We start from the raw sequence: 24,834 nt of genomic DNA on the forward strand, positions 1-24,834 counted from the left end.
TGTAGTCATCAGGTTTGCAGGGAACAAACTCACACCCAATCCCATAAGTGGGGAAAGGGGGGGAGTAGCCTACAGTGAGGCACTCCAAAGTAGGGCATATGTCACCCCGGTGCAGCACCCTATAAGATTTCTGAAGATTCCACCCTTCAGATAACTTGCAAATGTGGTGATATACACACACACGCACACATATTTAAACAAAATAACTGCTCTTACCTTTTTGAATCCGTTGGTGTAGGGAACGAGACCCCCAGCTCCCTGCACCAGCCAGGAACGCTTGTTCTCATCATTTGCAGAGGATCTGGAGTCTTCCATGTCATGGGGTAGGTCAGAGCCCTATAACCCCCCCTCCCAACCTCCCTCCCACTACATGACATGCAGGCCTCCAGCCGTCTGGAAGCTTCCATGTCATGGGGTGGGGGGAGCCCTCAAACTTAAAAAAGGAATAGTTTCTTTTTGAAGTCACTCTGTCTTCATAAAGAAAGTATTTCCATTACAGATGGAACCGTAATGGAAATAATTTATCTATGAAGGCAGAGTGACTTCAAAAAGAAACTATTTCTTTTTTAAATCCGAAGAGGCCCCCTCACAGGACATGTGGCAGCAGGGGCCTCTGCACCGCACAGGCTGTGAGGGCCCTTGCTACACCAGTGTGATGGGTACTTCTAGATATAAACTGAGCAAGCAAGTTGATTCTGTGTTCTGAGCTAGAAAGACCAGGTTATTCAGTGATAAGAGAAAGGGGACCGATGGGTGCAAATTAGAATGCTTGTGATGCAGGCACACGGCTAGGCAGCACTGTGTGCTTTCAACTCTGAGAAATCTTGAGAGGCCATACACAATGGACTCTCTGGAAGTGAAATAAAAATCAATTGAGCTTGGCAATGGATACTCTTGTAGCAGCTGGACATGAGTGTGGCTGTACAATGATATCCCCGGGAGCAGAATGTAAAAATAATTAAGCTATATGATGGATTTTCTGGCATTGAAGTATCTGGTAGCAAAACGGGAAAATAGCTAAACATTATTAAAATATTGGTGTTTTGACTTACATCTTTCTTAATCTATCTGCTAGGTGGGAGAATTTACTAGAATTACATGTAAACTGCCATCAGCCACAGCAAGCTATGCAATGGTACTAGAATAAAGAATGGCAGAGTACATGATATACTCTGTCTTTGAGCGGCATAGCTTCTCTCAGTTGCCCAGTCAATGTTTTTGTCCATGACAAGCCCTAAGTTTATTTTTTTATTTTTATTTATTTATTAGATATACTTTTAGCCAAAAAGGCTTTGTATAACACAAAGACATACAACATATACAGGTAATCAATACAAAGGCTAAAATTACACAATTCTAAAATATAGCATCCAATGCACATTAAAATACATCATTCAATACATTTTAAAATTGCCACAATCTTTACATAAAAAATAACAAAATAATATATTAAATTAGTATCGTTACCTCTCCTAAAAGACATCTATAATTCAGTGGTGTACTTCATGTCAATTGCATTATTAAAAGATTTAAAAGATTTGGTTCTAATCGCAGTCAGGCTTTCGCAATTCATGATTAAATGATAAAGTGACTCAAAAACATTATTGCCACATAGATGACATTTCCTCATTTCATGAGAGATACCAGTAATATCACCTTTGGTTGCCAGTGCTTCCGTCATATTAAATTTCATTAGGAGATAAGTACGAAAAGTGCTGGTGCTAGGATATGCCACAATATATTTTGGGGGCATGATTCTAATTAGATACTCTTTGAGATATGGACCACTATTTGACTTAGAGGCAACATTAGTTACATTTTGCAAACTCAAACACTTTCTTTTTTATTTCTCTTTTTTGAGCAGCGATAGTTAACATTCCAGGAGAACTCCCAGGCAGCCATTTTCTATAAGATCTTTGTAAGGTGCCAAGAGTACCAACAAGCATATTGCCTTCCAAGCAAAGATACGCTTGCACATACGGCACAGTAATCATATCATTAGTTAGGGTAACCACCTTTTCGTAGGTCAATACGCATTGGCATGCATAGGTACACCAAATACCTTTGATAGCAAACTCCAAATATAGGTATTCTACACTGAGATTGTGTGGTAACTGGAGTAACTTCCTCAAGAGTTTGGCCTCAAATACCACCATGCGTTTGACAAAAGAGTGACCCCATATCTCAGCAGCATATAGGATCATTGACCGTATTTTAGCCAAGTAGATGTTTACAAACCGAGGTGACAGAGTAGCCACTGTTACAACCAATGAAGGTACTCAAGGCATTTGTGGACACAATACACCGATTCTGAAGTGCTGACCATTGGGATTCCCATGTGAGCTTCTCGTCCACAATAATAGCAAGATATTTGTATGATGTTACTTGTTCCAATTTTTTTGAGTCCAAATTCCACAAATATCTCTTAGGTCTTCGTTTTTTAGAAAAGACCATCATTTTGCTTTTATCGTTATTGATGGTCAAACCATTGGCAGCAGAGTAAGCCACCAAGGAATCAAGTATATGCTGGAGACCGGCTGGGGTATAATCCAGTATCAACAGGTCATCCGCATAGGCGAGCCATCCAACAATCACACCATTTACTTTCACAGGATTGACATTGGTTAAATTAAAAGCGTTCATCATATCGGACAGGCAGAGGTTGAAGAGGATTGCTGCTATCATGCACCCTTGTTTCACCCCACAACAAGTTGCCATATTTTTCGATAGCCTGCCAGCAGCATTGAGTCGTATTCTTACCGAGGTATCAGAATGAAGCAACATCAACATCCACAAAAGACCTTGTGGAATTCCCCAAGAATTAAGTTTTTGCCACAATTTATTGTGTAGGATGGTATCAAATGCGGCGGAGAAATCGATATAGGCACCGTATACGTCTAGATGCTGTTTGGCCCAAGCATGCTCAATTGCAGATGTTAATATCAGTAGGTTATGAGTTGTACTAGATTTATCGTGGAAACCTATTTGATTTGATGGTAATATATTAGAAGCAGCAATCCATACATTCAATTCTTGGAGCAGAATCTTGGTGAGGATCTTGGAAGAAACATCAAGCATGGCTAGCATTCTAAAATTAGCCGGATTGTCCCAAGATCCTTTTTTGTGTACCGTTAGAATGTGGCTTGTTTGCCACGATGGGGGAATCGCACCCAACCTACCAACTTGTTTAAGTAACAGCAGTAATGCCGCACCCCATAGAGCAGGTTGTTTTTTAATTACTAGGTTGCAGACACCATCAGGGCCTGCCGCCCGGGAGTTTTTCAGTTTGTCAATGATCTTAATAATATCGGATACAGATGCATTGCAATCCCATGTGGCTTCCGGCAACGGGAGAATGTTATTGGACAATTCAGTTTTACCCAGTGTATCTTTAATGTATAGGGCCCATGTATCCTCAGAAATAAAGTTAATAGACAGGTCATGTTTTTTATGTTTTCTAAGGAGATGCCAGATGCCTTGGTTGTTATTAGACAGAGCCATCATTGCAATTTTTTACATAAGTGTATTTCAGTTTCCCTTTTATGTAGCTTAACCCACCTTTTATAATCCCTTTTCAGTGTTTTAATGTGCCATGCAACAGCCTGGACAGTTAATGTTGGATCAGTTTTCTTCAGTACCATTCTAATTGCATTACGGGGGTGCTTTTTCGCTTCACTAATTTTATTATCATTGCCCACCCTACGAGGTATCATAATATTAGTCCGTTCACCAGCAGATTTATAGGTCCTACGTTCACATACATGTTCACGAATGTTCTGCATGAGCAGACTAAATTGGGACAAAATAGTGCTCGCAGACATAAGACCCGAGGCCCCTTCCTTAATAAACTCAGGTAACAGAACAGAGACCACATGGGTGACGTTCTCAAGGTTACGACTATACCAGACTATTCTGTTTTTACCTTCATTCACATGGATCATCCCATTATCATCATGATCGGTCCCAACATCACATTTACCCGGGAATGCAAACAAAAGGCAAAGTGGAAGGTGATCACTTTCTTCACGTTCCACGATACCCATATCCCTTATGGAGTAGAGGCCTAAGTTGTTAGTGAAGATGTAATCAAGGATGGCAGCTGATCTTCCTTCAACCCTGGTATATTTCATCGTGGCATCACCTTGAGTGAGGCCATTGAGTTTTACTAGACAATGGCTATTGGTGAGATTAGCCCATTTACGGCCTTGCCTATTAGATTCTGGGACGGTTGCTGATCTCATCAGCCCGTCATTCGTCTCAGGGTTATTACTAAGGTCACCAATTTTAGCATTCAGGTCACCTAGTAGCCAGATTGGATGGCGATGACGATACATCTTTAAAACAGCATCTACAGTACACACATTTTCTATAGTATGGACCATATTGGGGGGATCGTAAACATTAATAACTATTATGACTTCCAATAGCCAAGTTAGTTTTGCAACTAACACGTGTTGGGTGGACAAGGGGAGCTTTACAATCGTCCATGGTGATTGAACAGATATCAACAATCCCCCTTTTGGACTGCCAAGAGGGCCCTTAGGGCTACCTGATGTATGGTACTTCTATCATCTGGTTGGATCTCAGAGCACAACCAAGTTTCTTGGAGTGCAACAACTTTAAAGATTGACTCAATAAGGCCCTCCGCCTCAAATAAATTTGAGTACCCTCTTGTGCTCGCAACCGCTCGTACCGGTGGTAAATGAGGTACTACCCATTTTCAATCTGTCATCTCGCTCCATTACAGAACCCGAACTGGCGATTCTGAAACGAGGTCTTCCTTTTGTTCCCTCACAAACCCGAGTGCTATGCACCTTACCAATGAGGTTCAACAATTCCTCCGTAAGATTAGGCTTAGAGCCTTTTTTTCTGACAAAGAAGACACCTCACAGCCCAATAAGTCAGGGTTAGCCAGACGTTCCTCTTTCACTCCCAATATAGCGGAACTTCCAGCTGAAGTTCTTGTTTTTGAAAAAATTGTTCTTAAAGAACTAGCTAAATGTCTTGAGCTTCCTAGGAATACCATGAGGCCCAATCTTCAATTAGTTGAATTTCAGGCTATTGATTCCCTTTCGCAAGACCCTTCCATTGTGATCAAGGGTGCTGATAAAGGCGGCGGCATAGTGGTTTGCGATTCTGGGCTGTACGATCAAGAAGTTATTCGACTTCTTAGTATTCCCGGTCATTACCGTAAAATCATTAGCGACCCAACTGCCTCGATCAAAAAGAAGATCCTTTGCCTTTCTGAAAAAGCACTTGAGGAGAGCATTTTGTCGAAAAAAGAATTTGAGTTTGTCAATTTCTCAGAGGAAAGAACTCCCCTTTTTTATATCATCCCCAAGATCCATAAAGATACATCTAACCCGCCTGGACGCCCTATAGTTTCGGGGTGCGGCTCTATTCTAGAACCGTTATCCAAATATATAGATGTGTTCATTAAACCTTTGGCGATGGGAACCCCGACATTCTTGTTAGATTCTAGGGATGTTATCAACTTGGTTGAAGGCCTCCCATTTGACCCTTCTAAACAGATCTTGGTGGCCTTAGATATAGAAGCTCGCTACACAAACATCCCCCAAGAAAAGGCTATTCAGTGTTTGCAAATTATGTTGGATCGCCGACCTCCTGTACACGAGGTCTCTACTAACTTTTTTACTACGTGCGTGGAATTAGTCCTCTCCAACAGTTTCTTTAAGTTCAAAGATGAGTTCTTTCTGCAAACTAAAGGGACGGCCATGGGCTGTGCGTTTGCCCCGAATTTGGCTATTATTTTTATGGCCTTGTTTGAAGAGAATTTTGTCCTGAATGACGGCAATCCTTATATTACCAACATTAAGTTATACCGCCGGTATATTAGTACTTAGTACTGTGGGAGGGTGGCATTGCCACATTGGACCTTTTCGACCGATGGCTCAATCAGGTTGATATTAACATCAAATTCACTTTGGAATACTCCACCTCTCGCATTGCTTTCCTCGATCTATCCATTTATAATGAGGATGGTTTCCTGCAGACTGAGCTCCACCCACAGAAAGGAATATGACGTTACAGTTCAAAAGTCAACATCCCAAAAGTCTTTTACGCAATCTCCCTTATGGGATGTTTCTACGGCTGCGCCGTAATTGTTCCAATCTCACACAATTCAATACTCATGCGGATGTCTTACAGGCTAGACTGTTAGATCGGGGTTACCCGCGCAAACTCATAAAACACTCAAGAAAAAGAGCGCGCTATACCAACAGGGACGCCCTCCTTAGACCAAAAAACAAAACTGTTGGGAAAGAACAGTTAGTTTGCGTGTCCACTTTTTGTCAATACAGTGAGACCATTAAAGCTATTGTTCTGAAAAACTGGAGGATCTTAATTCCACGAATCTCAATTTAGAGAAACCTCTTTTTGCTTTTAAAAAAAGCTAAAATTTAGGACAGAAGCTCACTCGGGCCACAAGACTCCCGTTTCGTACTAACCAGGTTAGGGATGTCAACCTCAACCAAGTGACAGGCCACTACCCATGCACGTCGTGCGCAGCCTGTAAATTTAAAAAAAAAAACGACAGACTTTACCTACAATGGCAGGTGTTGGGCACTAGGTACTTTTACCACCTGCAGAAGCAAGAATGTTATTTATGCCATTCAGTGTCCGTGTCAGCTTTTGTATGAAGGAAAAACTTCTAGGGAAGTTAACCTACGTACTAATGAGCACCGATCAAAAATCAGAACTCGCAACTGATCGGCTCCACTAGTGATTCACTATGTAGAAATGGGTCACAATCCGGACTCTTTAACCTGGTTCTGCTTAGAAAAAGTTTTTGCCAATAACACAGTACAATTGGCCAATAAATTGCCGATAAGGAGCAAATGTGGATTTTTAATTTAAAAACACTCCACAAAGGCCTCAACACGCTAGAGTCATGGGACTTTAATATCCGTTAATGAGTTTCTTACCACGAGTCCCTACGGGCCTATGCCATCACGAGTGGGCTATGAATCGCCCCATTCTTTATTCCTGTGTTTACTAGTTGCTTTTAATTGGCCGCTGTTTTTGTGAGCTTTCCCTGACTCTAGGACCGCCCTATGCACGTATGCTATTCATTTCTTCTTGTCATTGTCTCACATTTACAGATACTGTCCACAACACACCAGCCCATTCCGGACCATCCTGTGGCAGGCTGGGTGCATTTTCTAGAGACTTGGTGACGTTTACATCTTTAGCTCAGTTTTGAGCCATTTAGATACTGGTAGATCGTATATCGCACTTTAGTTGGATGTCATCTCCAAGTGTTCATCTGGCGTCTGGTCAGCAGTTTTTTAATTTTCCTGCCTATTTCTTCTAGGCAATAATAGTAGCATTTACCTATTCTACGAGGTTTTACTTATTTTGTGTCATTATTATTTACAGCATCTAATTGGCGCTTAGTTGACATCTTCGTAATTTAAAGTTCGAATTGTCAGTTAATTTATTTTTATTTTTATTTCATTTTTCTTTATAACTCACTCAGCTGCAATACCACTCCCAGAATCCCTCTGAGCGTCAACTAGCAGCTTTCAATTTTCTTAGGCGGCCTTCAGCCATCAGTATTTAATTCTAGGTAACATTCTCTTTCCAGCTGAGGAAGTTTTCATTGCTTGTGTTAATTACATTTCGGGCGGCAGTATACGAGCAAGTATACGTACCTGGGTTCTGGATTCTTGATTCTTATCAACATAAGCATGCACAGTTAGCTTAAATAGAGCTTGACTTGCGGTTCCCGTCAGCCAGCCTCTTTTGTGCAGACTGCCTACACGCATGCGTGGCGTTTCGAGTGAGGAAATCTATTTCGGCTCGCAGAGTCAACCTTTTTGACCTCTATTATCCACTTGACAGAGATGAATAATTGTTTGATGGAGGCAAGCGAGCGGCTAGTTCTTCCGCTTTGTACACCTTAGTTGTGGGAATTCTGAGCACTTTTAAGAGGGGCTGCATTTTGGATGACAGTTCAGTGCTGCCATGCACATTCTTTAACAGGGCAGTCATTCGAGCATTCACGTGAATGCAGTGCATGTAATTTTAAACGTGTATAACAACACTCTTGGCCCCCCTGAGGGATAGGCAAGTCTGCTGTGGACTCTCACAGCTTGACATTCCAAAGCAGTGTCTGCTTTCTGCTTTGTCATTTTTTGCCATTTTCTGCTAATTCATTTTTTGAACATCCACGTTAATGCTGCACATGTTATTCTGTACTGGCATAATACTCTTGGCCTCCTTGAGGGATCGGCATGTCCGCTGAGGACCCTTACAGCACAGCTCTGTTTGTAATTTTACCAAAGCAGCGCCTGCATTCTGTCTAGGCATTTTTTGCCATTTTCTGCTAGTTCATCATTATAATGGGCTTCTCATCTGGTTTGTTGTAGTGATCTACAGGTGACACTGGTGTTTCGGGTTAAGCTGTGCTGCTTTTCCAACTTCCAACATCTGCAACTTGGCTTCCCCTAATTCAATAGGGTGCCTTTTCAGGTGAGCCACCATTTTTTGCTCCAGTTTCAAGCACTTGATATAGCACTTTTTGTCTTGTTTTATTTCATTTTTTGCATGTCGGTCTTACTTTAGGTTAGGATTTGGTCCTGGCTTCCCCCAGCGTGACTGACCATATCACTTCGTTACGGCCACCATAGCAATTTGGCATTCATCAGGTTGGTCCAGTATTGGTATCCTTTGGACTAACAATCATATGTTTATATATAATCTGCATTGTGCACTTATATACTTGTCGCGGATTAACCATGGTCCTGAAGGTTCCCCACCATTCTGCACGGTCTTCTTTTGGGAGTCACTAACCCTTTCGCTATGTCATATATAGCTGTTAGATTGGGATTCCTATTTTGCTTTATTGTTATACGGCATATATAATCCCTGAGTTGTTTCACAAAGAAAATTGGGCTGCTCTTTTGTAGTTGCCCTCTCTGTTTAATTGTATTCGGCAGACAGTCAGCTATGACTCATATGTTCTACGCAGTAGTCTATAGCCATGTTTTTGTATTTTACAGAATGGTAACAGCCACCTCCTGAGGAAGACGTTGTGTTTACTACCACTACACGTCGAAACCGGTCGAGAGATATACCCTACAGGGATGTGATCTTTTGCACTTTTCCTTCTGATCCACCCTGACAATAGATTATTTATTAATTAATTCTATTGATTATGAATATAAAAATTATGTCTGTTTGATGGGGACCAGTCATGAATTCCTTCTCCCCACAGGTTTTTAGCATGATTCTTTTGTCTTTTAAGCTTTTGGATGTATGTCACGGTATGTTGAGTTGGGTTTGAATGAGTTCACTATGAATGGCAAGTATGTGTGACAATGTTTTAGCCGACTTTAGGCATACGGTTGCTGCTGTTTTGCTGTATTAAAGTGATCAGTGTTTAATTATTTGTGATTGACTCCCCATTGCTTAAATTGTTGGTATCACTTTCAATACATTTTGATACACATTTTTTCAAATTGATTTGTTTCTCTGGACAATCGTTTTCTGTTGTTCTATGTAACTGTAATACTCTGGTCCAGAGGCTAGTGTTTCCCTGCCCTTTTCAGGTTTTTCGTTGAATCTGGGCCGTGCCAAACTCAGCCTTTCATCCTTCTGAGGTTGATAAATGAGCACCACACACCGTGGGTAATAATAAGCAGTGCTCAGATGCCTGAGGGTTTGTAGTGCTATATGAATGAAAACTTATTATTATTATTCTGTGAGAGTGTGAGTAGAGGCTGGCTTCCCATGTCATTACACACGTTATTAGCTTTATAATATAATTTACAATCATAAATTACTTCTCACTATTTGGGTAAAATAGGCATATTATGCAAAGCACATCAACAGCCTTACAATGAGGTCCCACGTGTAGATAGAAAATGTATGTCATTTCTGAACATCGTTCTGAAGGGCTTATTGACGCTGTGATAAGAGATACTGAAGCATTAATGTGACTTTTCCTCTGTGATTGCTTTTTTACGCTCACCTGCTGTTTGTGCATCGACCCTGGGCTTAATACCCTTATTTATAGAGTGCGAGGGGTGCTGTACCACTGATTATGTGACATGTTTGTTCCCTCAGCTCATTGAACCTCTAGCTTTTGAATGAATCGGGTACGTTGGTATTTATTTTCTGCCCCTTTCATTCGATGTTTGTGGCAGAAAACAAACCAGATTCAGATGCACGTTAAGGGCTGAAAGAAATATGAGAGCATATTATAAAAACAAAGTGATGCACATGAATACAAAGATAAAGACTCAAGAAACATTAGAAACCCATGTGAGGAAGATTGGGCACCGGGCGCTCAGCAGGCTTATGCCACACATGTTGCCACACATGTTCAGAGGTAAAGATAGGGGGTCTTCTGCATGGCACTTCTACAACATTTGGCTTACACCTTTTGTGTTTCTTATTAACAATTGATTATTTGATTTCTAGGAGCTGAAATATGGAGATCAAGCAACGTATGAGCAATTGAACAGGTAACATCTTGTATTTGCTTATGTTATGCTCTTCATTTGAAAAAAAAACACTGTACAGCGTATTCGTATGCTTGTTCTTGTAAGTTAATACCGGGTGTCGTATTTACTTTCCCCTTTTGGAACTTGCATACACAATTGGCACCTGAAAAAAAATGTTGGATTAGGTCTGAATGGAAGAGGCATGAACTTTGCTAAATTGCTAAAGTGTACAAGAGAATATTTGAAATGTTTAACCAACCTAAATATTTTTTTGCCTCCTAGCTAAAAATCATTTTGTTGCATCCTAAACATTCCGCAAGCGTTACACACAGATTGCACACTCACACCCAGATCACACAGGTATAATGTATGTATGGATTTAGGTGTGGAAATGGTACGTGTAAATGTTTTTGAATTCAAATGTAAGTTACGACTTGTTGGGTTTTAACAAGCGTTTGTACTTTGCAATGCCTCCTATCACAGACAATAAAAATTAGTATTGAGCAGATGTAAGTTGCTCCTGAGCGTTGTCCTGAGAAAAACAATAGAAGTCGGAGTTTTGAACTGCATGTAACCCACTAAAAGTTATCTGCTCTACATTGGTGAAAGACATTACATTTGGATAATCAATGTGCCTTATTGCCAGAACGACAAAGCTGTTTTTGAAAGAAAATATATGTCTTTTTTATTTGGTTAATTATTCCAAAAAATAAATTAAACAATGAATGCAGAAATTATTAATTACACAGGCTAATATTTCCTTTGATATGGAAAATGTTACATCCACCAATATTTGTGTTATTGTTCTCCGTTTGAATTAGACTAAAAGAAATCCCAGATTTCTGTTTCATGACCAACCTTTACATATCCTCTTTGTGTGTTGAGGCCATATCCCCAAATGACAATCCTCAGATAAATGTGCTAAATTGACCTTAATTTTTGTGTTTTCGTTTGAATTCACATGCAAATTGAAATCCTCAACTTATCTTGCAGATTGACATTCTCACTATAGAGTCTTCTTAATGACCTCAAATGCAAATCTTCTTTAATTTCAATATCCTCTATTAAATATCCTGAAATGAGTGTGCCTTATTAAAGTCCTCAACTGGAAATCATGAACACGTGTTTCACTAATTATGTAGCTGATTATGAGAATGTTTGTGTATACCTGGTGTAGTCAAAGCAGCATTTGAGTTCTACAGAAATTAAGTAACCTTTGGGTCAACTACATAATGTAATACTAAAGGGGTAAGTTAAGTTATCTAATGAAATTATAACTGGCCTGTATTTTCCTAGTTGCTTCCAAACATGGGACTTCTATTCCTACTCCTACATACAGCACTCTTACTCAAGCACTGATTCAATCTATCTGCAAGACTGACCTACTTTGTTATCAAGGTTTTTATTGGACCTATAACTTGGTTTGGCCACAGCTATGCTATGACTGAATTAGCACAGAGTAAGAGGAGGGAAAAGAGTAGGATTTCGCATCAAGGAAACCATTAACTGAGAAAACCTGCAATTACAAAAGGAGTGGAAGAAGCCATAGGGAACCTTTTCAAAGACAACATCCCTGAAGATACCTCGTTCTTTACAAACTTGGATACTCTAATGGCATCTCTGAGAGGTATATTTAAGCAGTCTTCAGCTTCGACTAAAAGATCTCAGCAGTTGGTTGAGTCTAATCTCCAAAATCAGTTGTCCTGTTGGAAAGCCCAGCATAAAGCCAACCGAAGTGCATTTTATTTAAAAGGGAGTTATGTTTCGGCTTCTACTGGCTGGATAGTTGCAGATGAAAAAAACAATAATTTTTCTCAGCGATTAAGACAAATGATGGCACATTGGTGGGAACTGAGAGAGAGGAAATAGACACTTTTGCAAACTTTTACTCTGCTCTACACCACTCACCAGCTTGACACATGTGCTCAAAGGCAATATCTTGGGGAGATTAAGATCCCAACAATTTCAGAAGAACAAAAGATCTCCCATAACAAGCCTATCACAGGCAAGTGTCAGGAAATCCCTCTTGCGTCTCACACCTAATGGTGTAAGACACCCTTGATATCCATGAAAATGCAGGAAGATGGGTAGTGCAGCGCTAATCCAATGCGTGCTGAACAGACTAGACCTCCCAGCTGTATTTGCAGTGATGTGAACCACGTCATGCTAAAAGCCTCAAGGTGGAAGCTGTCCTGCTCCTTAATGGACTCCTGACCGACTGCAATGTTAAATGCTATTGAGAAGTCTTCTCAGGCTTCTGTTTGCCTCTCCCCTTTTTTTGTCTCCACTGAAGTTTTCTTTGATTATGTTTGCTGGCTCTCCTGCCTAGTGACACATTTCTTCTAGTGCCTGCTTCTACTGTGTTTACTCCCGAACAAGTGCCTCGTTGTTACCCTACCTGTTAATTACATTTTCCCTTAATTCCATTTCTCTTTATGAACTGTTGAAACTCTGTGCAACAGATTTTGGAACAATGTTCGGACTGAACTGTTTTCGCTGCGGGCTAACCCTTGAATAAAGACCCATTCCGAAGACCAAATCAGAATGTTTCTAGTAGAGGGTTTGGATGCATCAATTTAACTTGGACATCTTTCTCCAGAAATGAACAGAGATTAATGTCTGTCTACTCTTCAAGAAGCAGCGCTATCTCTCTGTAGATTCCATTTCTCCACTTTAGTATCTATTTCCTAGAACACCTTCAGAGCCCAAGGTAAGCTATCCTGATCAACAATATAGTGATGTCCTTAGACTGACCTTAAACTTTTACTGGCAGTTAGATGGTATACACCCAGTGTGGCGAACCAGAAGAAGGACTCAGACATATTTTTGACATATTGAACGGTTTTTATATAAATAATAGGTCAGGTCAAACAAGTTTATTCGGAAATAAGAGAATTTCCATTAAACGACAGAAAAAAGAAATGTAATTTACACAATTCCAATAATACAAAAACACCAATTGAATAAAAAAACGGATAGAAATAGATACCGAGTATTACAAGACACAATCAGCATTAATAATCAAAAATTACACTTGCTTGCCAGTCAAGAGGGCAATGTTTTAAAAATTGTACATTATAATCAAGCATAAGATAAAACTCAGCCACTTTTCCCCCAACATAATTCATTGTTAAAATTGGTGGCGCTAACTACCCCCATCTTGTAGATTCAATAGATTCTTTCTAAAATGCATCGCTCTTTTTAAGAAAGACAACAGGGCCCAGGATGTAAAAACTGACTCAGCCCTCAGAAGAAACTCGAGTGCTGCCTTATGTAAACGGATCTCCGTTTTCTTAAGCGCGGGGACCAAGGTCACTCTGCGTATACCCGCATATCCTATACAAAAAAACAATAGGTGCGAAAGGTCCTCGCGCTTGTAACCACAGACTGGACAGCCGGCATCACTAGGAAAACTTTTCCAGTTGCATGTATTTCCCTGTAGCCGGAGGCAGTCAAAGCGGGCCCTCGTGATCAACCACCTTTCTGATTTAAAAGTACTCCTAGTCAAATAAGGTTGAATTCCAAGGAGATTACTAATACTAGAGTGAAAAGAGTCAGATTTCTGGGTATATCCCAGAAGAGTTTTCCTCCTAACTACAATTTCGCTCAGTTTAACCTTATAAGCTGCCCCCTCTGGCTTAGTAATTAGAGATTCGGGCGGGAACAAGGCACTAAGGTTGACTTCCCCCAATTTTGCTGACACATAGGCTAACCATGGGATTTTTTTCCAGCCTGATGTGCACAACACTGTACGTAAGATGAAATGGCACAGCGTTGCGTGTTCATTTGCCCACAGCCGAATCCAGAAATGTAATGGTGCCATAGCCCATTGATCCTCCCAGAGCTCTGCCCCTAATTCTCTGTGAACAGCTAATCCGGGGGCGCTGGTCGGTAACCCCAGCAGGTTTTTAAAAAATTTATTTTCTTTACTCTGGATTACAGCCGCGTTCTGGAAACCCCAAATGGCTGCACCATACAGAGTAATTGCCGAAGTTTGTGCACCATAAATTTTCAGAATCACGTCAAGAGGCTGAGCTCTGCTTCTTGACGCAAATCTAAAGAGCCCGCCTATCTGTTGGCTCATCTTTGCCGATTGCTTTGCCACATGAGCCCTTCCATTTAGGGTTTCAGAGAAACTAATCCCCAAATAGTCAAACACCTTGACTCTGGGGATAATTTCCCCAACGCATAGCATTGGTTTCATAGGTGCAGGGCGTTTCCTACCAACACAAGCCATAACCGCTGACTTTTTGGAGTTAATTTTTAGGCCCAAATTATTCATGAAGGATGCATAAGCGTCAATCAGGACCTGTAGGGCCCTTGGTGTTCTGGCTATTAGGACTGTATCGTCCGCATAAGCCAGAACCGGAAAGCCCCTACCCCCCAAAACCAAATAGTCTGCCCTTACATCGTTAAGGTCCCGCGAGAGGCCATTGATATAGAGACAAAAACAAATGGGAGCAAGCACACACCCCTGTCTTACGCCGCATCCCACCTGGAAACAAGCTGTGCAGTGCCCGCCCGGCCCACTACGTACACAAGCCATGTTATCCGTGTGAAGGTCAACCAGAACCTGCAAAATCTCCCCGGGACAACCCAGGGACCCAAGCACAGCCCATAGCTTAGCTCTGTCCACTTTGTCAAAGGCAGTGCTTAGGTCCATAAAAGCCAGATAAACTGGCTCACCCCGACTAAATACCGAGTTAGCCACCAAGATATAGAGGTTGAGGCTCTGTTCAATAGTGCCAACGCCCGGACGGAATCCAAATTGGATGTCTGACAAGATCGATTTTGCCCCCATCCAATTTTCAATTCGGGCTAACAAAATTCTCCCAAAGATTTTGAAGGAAGAATCCAGCAAAGAGATAGGCCTATATGCACTTGGACTGGAGAGGTCACCTTTTTTGAAAATTGGAAAGATTATGGCCTTTTTCCAGGACGGGGGATACTCCCCTAGCTTTAAGCAGGCATTAAAAACCACTGTTAAGAGCGGTGCCCACAACGCGATAGGGTCCTGAAACAGGTCTGAGGGGATCATATCTGGCCCCGGGGCTCGGTTATGAGCTTGAAGCTTTATAGCCTTTATCGTCTCCTCCACCTCAAATTTCAAGCAGGCGTCTGCATGATCTAAAACATCCTGTGTACACTCTAGCCCGAATAAATTCCCAAAATGGGATAACCAAGCCCCTTCTTCCACGTAAGTACCACTACCTACCTTAGAGCCGCATCCCTCTGGACCACTTTTTACATAGGCCCAAAAGGCCTTCTGGTCCCCCCTTCGAGCAACGTCCAAAAAACCTTCCCAAGCTGCCCTATCCAGCTCCTTTTTCCTCCTCTTTAGTTCTAGTTTATAGATCTTCCTGACTTGGGCAATGACAGTTCTACTGCTGGACGGATCCTTGAGGGCTAATAACAGAGTTTTTTTAGCCCCTTTACAAGCTTCGTCCAACCAGCCTCTATTAGTATCCTTGCCCTTTGGTTTGGTTGTTAATGAAAATTTGTTTGTGAAGGCAGCCATCAATTCCACAAATGACTTTATGATGGCCCCCGGGGGTGAACGATCATCCAATATATCCAACACAAGGGATACATTATCGGAGACAGCTTTATAATGAAGTTCCCCCCTTTGAATTTTCCCCCATTTAATTCTTCTAGAACCAATGGGTATACCCGTAGGATGAATAGGGGCTATTTCCTGCGAAACCGCCTCCCCCATCAATCCTTTCAACTTCAGGCAGATGGGTAGGTGGTCACTATGTGGATCAGCCAATACTTCAAAGCTTTCAGCTAATTCCCAAAGGTTCATTGAGATACAAAAATAGTCAATTGTAGAACTACCATGGTGGCTATTAAAGGTCACTGCACCCGGTATATCTGGGGCCAGTCGGCCATTCACTATACGAAAGCCCCACTCCAGCAGCCATAAACTTAGCTGTAAGCCTTTAGGACAAACTCTCCCATCTCGCATGCATCTAGGCGGGATATTCTCAATCTGATCCTCCAAAGGATCAAGGATATCCAAATCTAACCCCTCACCCATTTTGATGTTGAAATCACCCCCCCAAATATAGTAGATTCTATTATTCCCGCCCCTGGACAGTAGATCTTCCATGAACTTTTTAACTTTAGTAAGCCTGTCCAGGTCGGAGAGATGGGGGCTATTGTAGAAGTTGATGATACATACGACATCTCCCTTGCCGGTAGTTAGAAATATCACCTGAAGGAAATCCAGCCCTGTCTGTAGTTGCTTAATCTTGCATTCCAAAGATGTCTTTATCAAAATACATAAACCCCCGTATTGTCTTCCTCTCGGTTTCTTATTAGCTGGGATATCAAAGGAAACAAAGCCATCTAGATGCGGGGTTTCTATTGCCCATGTTTCCTGGAGTAGGACTACTGAGTTAGCTTGCAGAAGCTCCATCACCGGAACCGACTTCAGTTTGCCAGATGAGCCTGCTATATTCCAAGACAATATGCGGAGAAGTGGTCTTTCCTCAACGCACACCTCCTGGGATACAGCCAAGGGTTGCACTATTACAATTCCCACTGCGTCCTCCAATTGTCAATCTATATCCTCACAGGACGTTAGAACCTCGAATTGGTTTTCCAGGGGCAGGGGAGCTAAAAGTTTCCTACCCGGGGCATTACACCGTCCCTTGTTCGCCTGGACGGTGCTCCAGCTGCCCTCCAGATTATTAATTGGGGGCTGCCCACCCGGAATATTATCGATCCCAACAGACCCACCTCGACTCAGGCTTCTAGTGGGTTGGTTATGCACCAATTGCCCCCCTACGCATGCATAAAAATAATCCAAAGGGAGCAATTTACTATGCAATTGGTTACCATTGGGCTTAAGGCCACGGGCCAGATTAGAATTCAAAAGATAATCCATAATCTGGGGATCAGATAAAGTAATTACCACGCAGTCCCCATTCAGATTCTTTGGCCTGTTCCCCACCCAGCCCACACGCCTAGCCATACGAATGAGATTGGGGTCAATCTTTGGCCCCATCAGGTTGGTGTTGATCCAGTGGGATGCTTTATTAATCAAAGAAAAAGTTGATTCAAAGTTTCCGGATGGGAGACCAGGCAATCCTGTGATAACCCCCACAAGAGGGGTTGCTTCTGGGGGGAGATTCAAAATGGTTAAACTCTCCTGCCCTAACCCCAAACTATGGGGCTTTGGTCTAGCATCAGGTTTGCCCTTTGCACTTCCTAAATCAGGCTCCCTTGCCCCACTCTTTACCTCAGTGGCTACTTCCACATCCCCTATGACAATAACGTCAGAAACCCTCCCCTGTGGGTCTAAACCCTTTCCACCCTTAGAGGTGGTAACAGCAGCTGGAGGGGCGAATGATGTACATTGGCAGGTCCTATCCACTTTTCTCAGCTCCTCCACAGCAATAGCCAGGGTGCCTAACTTAAGGGAAACAGTTCTGATGGTATCATCCATTATGGCCAGTGTGTTTAATACCCCCTCTTTAAGTCCCTTCAGGGAGTTCAATACTAATTGTAAAGGTTTGAGTTTTTCATCCAGAAGGGCCTCTAACCAACCTTTATCTCCTTCACTGGCTCTAGAGCTGTCCAGAGACCCAGAGTCCAGAAACTCAGGCTCTTTACCAATGGATCCGAGGGCCTCCTCCCTCAAACACTGGGGTTGTAACAACAGTGGGGGTATCCCTGCCCCATCTACCACCACTTGAGTTATGACCCCAGTCGACCCAGAACTTACACTCGCGGCTACAACTTCTTCTCTCATCTCCTCTGAACCTAATAAACCGCTCCCATTGCGCTGTGGGCTTGCCACTCTGGGGACACACTCCGCTGCATGCATACAGTTCACAATTTTGCTGGCCATAACGTCCATATATGAGTCCAGCGATCTTTGGGAAGGGTTAACAACTCTGTTCGTTAGGGGTCTGACAGGTTTCGGGGGTTTGTTCGCTTTAGTTATAGCTGCATTTTGTTTAGTTTTTTTTGCACCATTTCCTATGGCCCCCCCTTCTCCTGCTTTGCGCTTCCCCATATTGGGGTAATGAATTCCACCAAACCCGCACAAACTTTGGGTGAATGGGGGGTGAAAAAAAAAAGAAAAACCACCACTCACCCTAACAGATTCAGGCTCTGTAAGGGGGTTAAACAGCAGGAACAGGAGAGGGGGGGGAGAGAAAAACTCGCAGCCCCCACACAATCTCCTGAGATGCAGACGGAGTACAAACAAAAAGAAATAAAAATAAAAAAAAAAAAAAAAAAAAAAGTAGGGGAAAGAGAAGCGTGTGAAGGTACATAAAAAACAGTCGCGGCAACAGGTAGCCGAAATATGAATTAACACTTAAGCTGATGCATAAAGACAGTTTAAAAGCGAATTAAATAATCAGAATCAGGTTTTACAACCTGAAGTCCGGAGCCCAATGTCCAAAGTTCTTTGTCCCATGGGCCTTTGCTAAAAAAGACAGGCAGAGATACAGCCCACAAGAAGTCTATAGACTTGAGGATCAGTGGCTCCCCAGAAAAAAAAAAAAACCAAAAGGCCGCACGAAAGGCACAACCAGGCGTGTGCTCCCACCTCCCGAAAGCAGAAAGAACCAGCACCGTTGGAAGGCCGCTGAATCAGAAGGGCGGGGGAACGCCCGACAGCTAGGGGAGCTGCCTTAGTCCGTCTCTCCCCCCCCCCACCCTCCAGCTGCACGCCAAGGGGGTGGCTTAAGCCCACAGGTACACTCTGAAGCCGGAAGTACCTTACGTCTGAAATGTCCGCAGCTGAAGGGGACCGTCGTAGACGACCTTCACGAGGCTCCACGCACTCTTAAGCACCCGCGGCAGCCGGGCACACACACGGGGGCCTTGGGAACAGGGGGTTTATCGCCTCGAAGACGTAGTCCGAGGTCCTAACGCTCCGACGCTCTTGCCGCGAAGGACGTAAAGGACTCAGCTGGGACTCTGCTGCGCTCCGCTCCTCGTAGGCTCTCTTGTAGATGCAGCCCCGCCTTCTCCTTTCCTTCGAAATGAATTAACCCCTCGTGGTAACTGAATGCACTCGGGCCACGTAAAGGACTCAGCTGGGACTCTGCTGCGCTCCGCTCCTCGTAGGCTCTCTTGTAGATGCAGCCCCGCCTTCTCCTTTCCTTCGAAATGAATTAACCCCTCGTGGTAACTGAATGCACTCGGGCCACGTAAAGGACTCAGCTGGGACTCTGCTAATAATAAAAACGCCTATCTTGCCCTACTGCTATGATGGTAATTCCCTGAGTAACAAATTAAAAGTAATGGTGCTTGTCAAAAGTCCAAAAGAAATAGCCCCTGGTTCAAATCCTATTTAGCTAACCGGCTTTACCAGTCAGGAATAATGTAACGAAAATAAGCATGCCAAAGAAATAGCCCAATGCACTTAGTAATGGTATGTACGGCCTTAACACAAACCAGTAGTTTTTTTCTAGATGAATTTAAATCTATGGGGCAAACTCTTAGCCTAGAGGATTGGTGGAAATGGGTGCAAATTGGTGACCAGACTCTATTGGTAATTGCGGCTATGAAAATGTTGGAATATGTCCTGTCTGCTGATTGAGTGGTTAAGGTTTGGACCCTTTGCTTATTAGGAGGCTCCGCAGGTAGCCTGATTTGGATAGGATGGTGAATTTCCTTTTTTTTTCTTTTTTCCTCTCCTTTTCTTCTTCTTTTTTTCCTTCGTTTTGCTCTCTTTGTTTTTAATTCTTCTTGATATTGAAAATAATTGTGGGGGAATGGTGGAATTTGCTTTAAATATTAAGGTTTTTGCTTTGTTTTACTGTGTATAACTATGAAACAAATACAAAACATTAAAAAAAAAAAGAAATAGCCTCTGTCTTGGCTTGTGCCTGGCCCAATCACATGAATTCCTTTCTCAGAAAGTGTTGAAAGTGTGTCAATGTCTCACAATACAGTCCTCAACTGCAGTTTCTGTATGCCAAATCTTAATTCCATATGCTTCATTCTTTCAGGGAAAAAAACGCTTTTCTCAGTACAATCCCACCATTTGTGATTTGTTCTTGCCAATGTTCTTGGTTTATGCTTATTGACTGGAACCTTCTAGGTTCTCTCTCTGTCCAGTTCTGCTTGTTTTGTTTGTATTTCCTGTGCTCCCCAAAGTCCTCTGGCCCTCTGACAGGCTTGTTTTAGCCGGGCCTCGCTGCAGTGTCTGCCCGTTCAGGTTTTCTTGGCTCCCATAACCCATGTGGATTTCCCAGCCTTGAGTGTTACTGTCTCTCATTTTCTTAAGACTCTCCAAAGCCCTCTGGCCGTCCGACCAGTCTACTTTAGCCTTGCTTTGGGAGGGTCTCCGCCTGATCGGGTTTATCTGGCTCCTGTAACACTTGTGGCTTTCCCAGCCTCAAATATCCCAGTTTGCCTCTCTCACTGGCGTTATCTCTTTGGGAGCGTTTGCTCCCCTTTTGCTGGCCAGATTGACAGGTAATGCACTTCTCATGCAGAGGTCGGGGATCTGGTATCTCCACTGTGGTCCAGTCTTAACATCAGTAAACAAGCCCCAGGAACACCACAGCCTCTGTGTGGTTGCACTATCAGGAAGGACATTTTCTTTAACATCTCTGTCCTTGGCTTCTTTGTCGGTCAGAAAGCCAGCATTCTGGCATCTTGCTATCAACTTGCTCGCTCTACATGTTACCGGTGACTATGTGATATAGCATGGATCTGCCCCTTCAGGATGTCCTCCCATCAGAGGCTCGCCTCTGCATACGATTTTTCAAAATGATTCAACTTTCCTCATGGTTTTATGTACGTCATCACAAACAAAGGGGGGGGGGTCATTTCTATTTGATTGTGAAGTTCAGGTGGGATCCGGCATTACCTGAAGCCAAAGTGTTTGAAGAATTGCCACTACCAGGAGAATACAAAAGAGAAGCAACAACAGTCTGGACAGAGAGTTTGTTACTGGAAAGGGAGTTCTTGGAAGGAAGATCTTGCTGAGCGGGCTCAGCTCTCAAGCCTAAAGGGGGTGGCTCCCCTCCTGAGGAGAAGGGACAAATATTCCAGATTCATCACACCAGACTATGGAAGAACGCTGACCGTCCCACAAAATTGATGTGGTTAACAAAGGAATGGGAAATGCTTGTATTGCAGAAAATAGCACATGTATGAAACATTCACATGTTTTGCCATCTGGTTGCCTGTCTTGGAATATGCTGCAAGCACTCTATGGGTCTAAGGAGCCCCAGGAGTTTGAAGGCACTAAAATGGCTTTATGAATGATGTTAACGTGACAATACTCTTCCTTTTGATAAACTAAATATACATTAATGTTTAAGCTTTACACAATGGGCTGGGGCTTGTCTGGTAAATGTTGGCTTATTTGTTGGAAGTTAATTCTGATGAAGAATGACCTGACCTTTGATTATGTCTGATGTGCTATTTGGATTTTCTAAAATTTTAATAAATGTTCACTGGAAAAAAAATAATATTTTTCAATAATTTCTTTTAGGGACTTTCACGATATATCTTCCTCTTCAACATCTTTTAAGTCACAGATTTCCTTGTAGTGTTGATTAGCATATGCCATTCTGACAACCTTACATTCCAATTGGATCTCTGATAAATAAATAGCAATGAAGTCTACCTGAATTTCAGATTCAGTTGTGTTTGAGGAGATTTTTTCAGCACTTCGCAATGCATTTTGTTCATTTTTGGCATACCATTATTTAAGATGTACTATGTCATATGCATGAAATCCTTTTTGATTGATGCACCCACTCAACTTCAGTTCCATTGGCTATTTTCACTCAACTGCACAGCATCAAACATCGTATATCCTGCAACGTCATTGCAAGCACTGTTTAATGGATGTCTACTCACTTCAGGTGTATTGCAAAAAAAGCAGCCTTTATTTTGTAATTGTGAACTGGTCCTTTGGGACTTATACAGGGAAGCTCATTTCTGCGCATTGAGCTCTCACCAGCACCTTCATGTTAAAGTTGCTGTTTGTGTCTAGTCTGTAGAGTATCAGGTTTATTTGTGTTCATGTAACAGGACAAATGCTACTTTGGTTTATTTCTTCTGCAATTCAAATTTTGTTGTGTTCTGAAAAAAATGAATAACTGAACATCTAACACGAGAGTTGTAATTACATATCTGTACAAAATCTTTTTGAGACCCCATTGACTTCATATTATGACTAATTTGTTTGTCTGAAAGTATCTTTCAAATGGGACCTTAGAAATATAAACCTGCCCATAAATGACAGTGATTTTAAGAGGTTTTATGCACTTTGTTGATGGCCATCTTGATGAATTTCTCAATCATACATGTCATGTACCATAGAGTGATACCATGAAATAATTAATCAATTGCTGTTTTATGATGACACAAAGCCAGCCCAACTTTGTTACTCATTGTCAGTGACATCGAGCATGTATTGTTCTACATATGACCTGTACTATAGAGTAGAAATCATATGTCACAGGATTCGAACATTTATTTGATTGGAATTCTGGATGCACTCAGGCTGAAACATTCATTACAACTGATACATTGCAGTGGTTTTATCAGGATATATTAAGAGTGAGATATGGCTCATGAGATATGGTTTGAATGGCTCATTTTACAACTAATGTTAGCAGCAAATGTTTTCAGAATGTCATAGCCAATGAATAAACCTACCTTGAGTGTCTTGAAAACTCAAGTGCTGGCTTTAGTAGATTGTGATGAGCATCTGAGATTTGAATGCATGCGTTCTCCCTACTTGGAGCTGTCTGCACCATATCAACAAGTTAGATTACATTATTTGAGTTTATTTTAAGTAATGTCTGTGTTTTTTGTCTCGTGTCTGTCAGTGAGCAACTGTTCTTGCAAGCTTAGGTAAACCTCAGCATTTCAAAGTGTGCTACATTTTCTTCAAGTTCATATTCTAGAACAGTGTTTTACATGTGTTAGTAATATCTTTTAATTCAAAATGTTGACTATTATAGATGTATTCCTTATTAAAAAAAATGACATTTCATAAATGTTTCTATCTTTAGATGCATTCATACTAGATTGAGGATCAGATCATTCCATTCGTAAACATATTTTTATAATTTGTTTTAAAAAATATCACTGCAGGCCCTGAAACTATGCTTGAGAGAAATGTAGCTGCATGCAGAGAGAATTCAGAGCCATGAATAATTGGATCATCGGACACTTGGAATGTGGCTGACTATAGAAAGAGCTCATAGCTGGAATGTCTCCTCCTGGGAATGCTTCAGATGCAACAAATCATGTTTTCAATAGATCATTCTGATTTTGTTTTATTCAACTGAATCATGAAAGAATTGACGAACTGTAACTAGGCTGTTCTTCACTTCCTTTGCACTGTTTTTGGTATATTATTGATAGATAAAGTTTTCCTTGAGGGAGCAAATTGACCTATTGTTGTCTCGGGAGGAGAGCTTATGGGCAACGTGCTCGCTTCGGAAGCAAGACGACACAGAGCAGCACAGGTTAGATCCCCGGGTCCGCACTTAGAAACCTCTCGGTATTAAGCATGTTAATCATATCATGTCATCATATATATTTTTAGCAGAAGCAGTAATAATGCTCGGTAATAAAACTGAAGGTTTTACATTATGCTTTGTTAATGCGTAAACATTTTGTAATGTACATTTTTAAACCCATTAATGTTGACATAATGACACATGTTGATTTTTCAGCTTTTAGATTTGGGAAGTCTCCAAAAGGGTTGTGTTAGAACACTAAAATTGTTTACATTTTACAAAAGCATCTTTTCCTTTGAATAGAACTTCACAAAGTTGGAAGAGCAACAGTAACAATCTTAGATAACTTTAAACAGAAGTGAAGACTCGGGTCTACTCCTGAACGTATCTTCATCCACTCACCCGAAAAGTTGCATTTGATGATTTGATTAAGTGCATGCCATGGTCGTAAGATGATTTGGCAGTCATTCAGGCTACATATGAAAATTAAAATAATTGTTCTAGTCTGTCAATACATGGAGTCATTTACTACAGAATAAATGCCTATTAACAATGAAGTAACTCTCTGCCCCTTCATCAATACCCGGAGAGTGCTATCCATTTCACAAAGAAGTTTGTATGATAAACTCTGACTTACTTCTGGCTTAGCTTTTTATTACGTCCGAAGTAAGTCAGGGTAATTTCTCATAGTAACCTCCTGTAGTAGCTTCTTAGTGAATCAGATAGTACTCTCCAGATTTACGTGAAAGATAAGGCAGAGTTTTTCTTAATAACCCCTTCATGAATTAGGTCAAAAATATTCTGTATTCTCTTATATGACAGTATATTTTTGCCTCATATTTCATGCACTTGTAACCATTCGCAATATACATTGACATAATTAAAACACTTAACTCTTGAACTAA

At 41.7% G+C, this 24,834-nt stretch overlaps 1 protein-coding gene across 1 annotated transcript in view; it reads left to right on the forward strand.

Annotated features, from left to right (window-relative positions):
* The window catches only part of LOC138531359 (carcinoembryonic antigen-related cell adhesion molecule 6-like), an 804,705-nt gene extending 780,643 nt beyond the window's left edge, over positions 1-24,062 (forward strand). Inside the window, exons 9-10 of the mRNA XM_069640985.1 lie at positions 10,447-10,490; positions 23,559-24,062. Of these exons, the coding sequence (XP_069497086.1) occupies positions 10,447-10,490; positions 23,559-23,565 (51 nt within the window). The 3' untranslated portion in view covers positions 23,566-24,062. The remainder of the gene's footprint in view (positions 1-10,446; positions 10,491-23,558) is intronic.
* The last annotated feature ends 772 nt before the right edge of the window (positions 24,063-24,834 follow it).

Source organism: Ambystoma mexicanum, chromosome 1q (genome assembly GCF_040938575.1).
Source record: "Ambystoma mexicanum isolate Mex_15411 chromosome 1q, UKY_AmexF1_1, whole genome shotgun sequence".
In the NCBI taxonomy this organism is placed as follows: Eukaryota; Metazoa; Chordata; class Amphibia; order Caudata; family Ambystomatidae; genus Ambystoma; species Ambystoma mexicanum.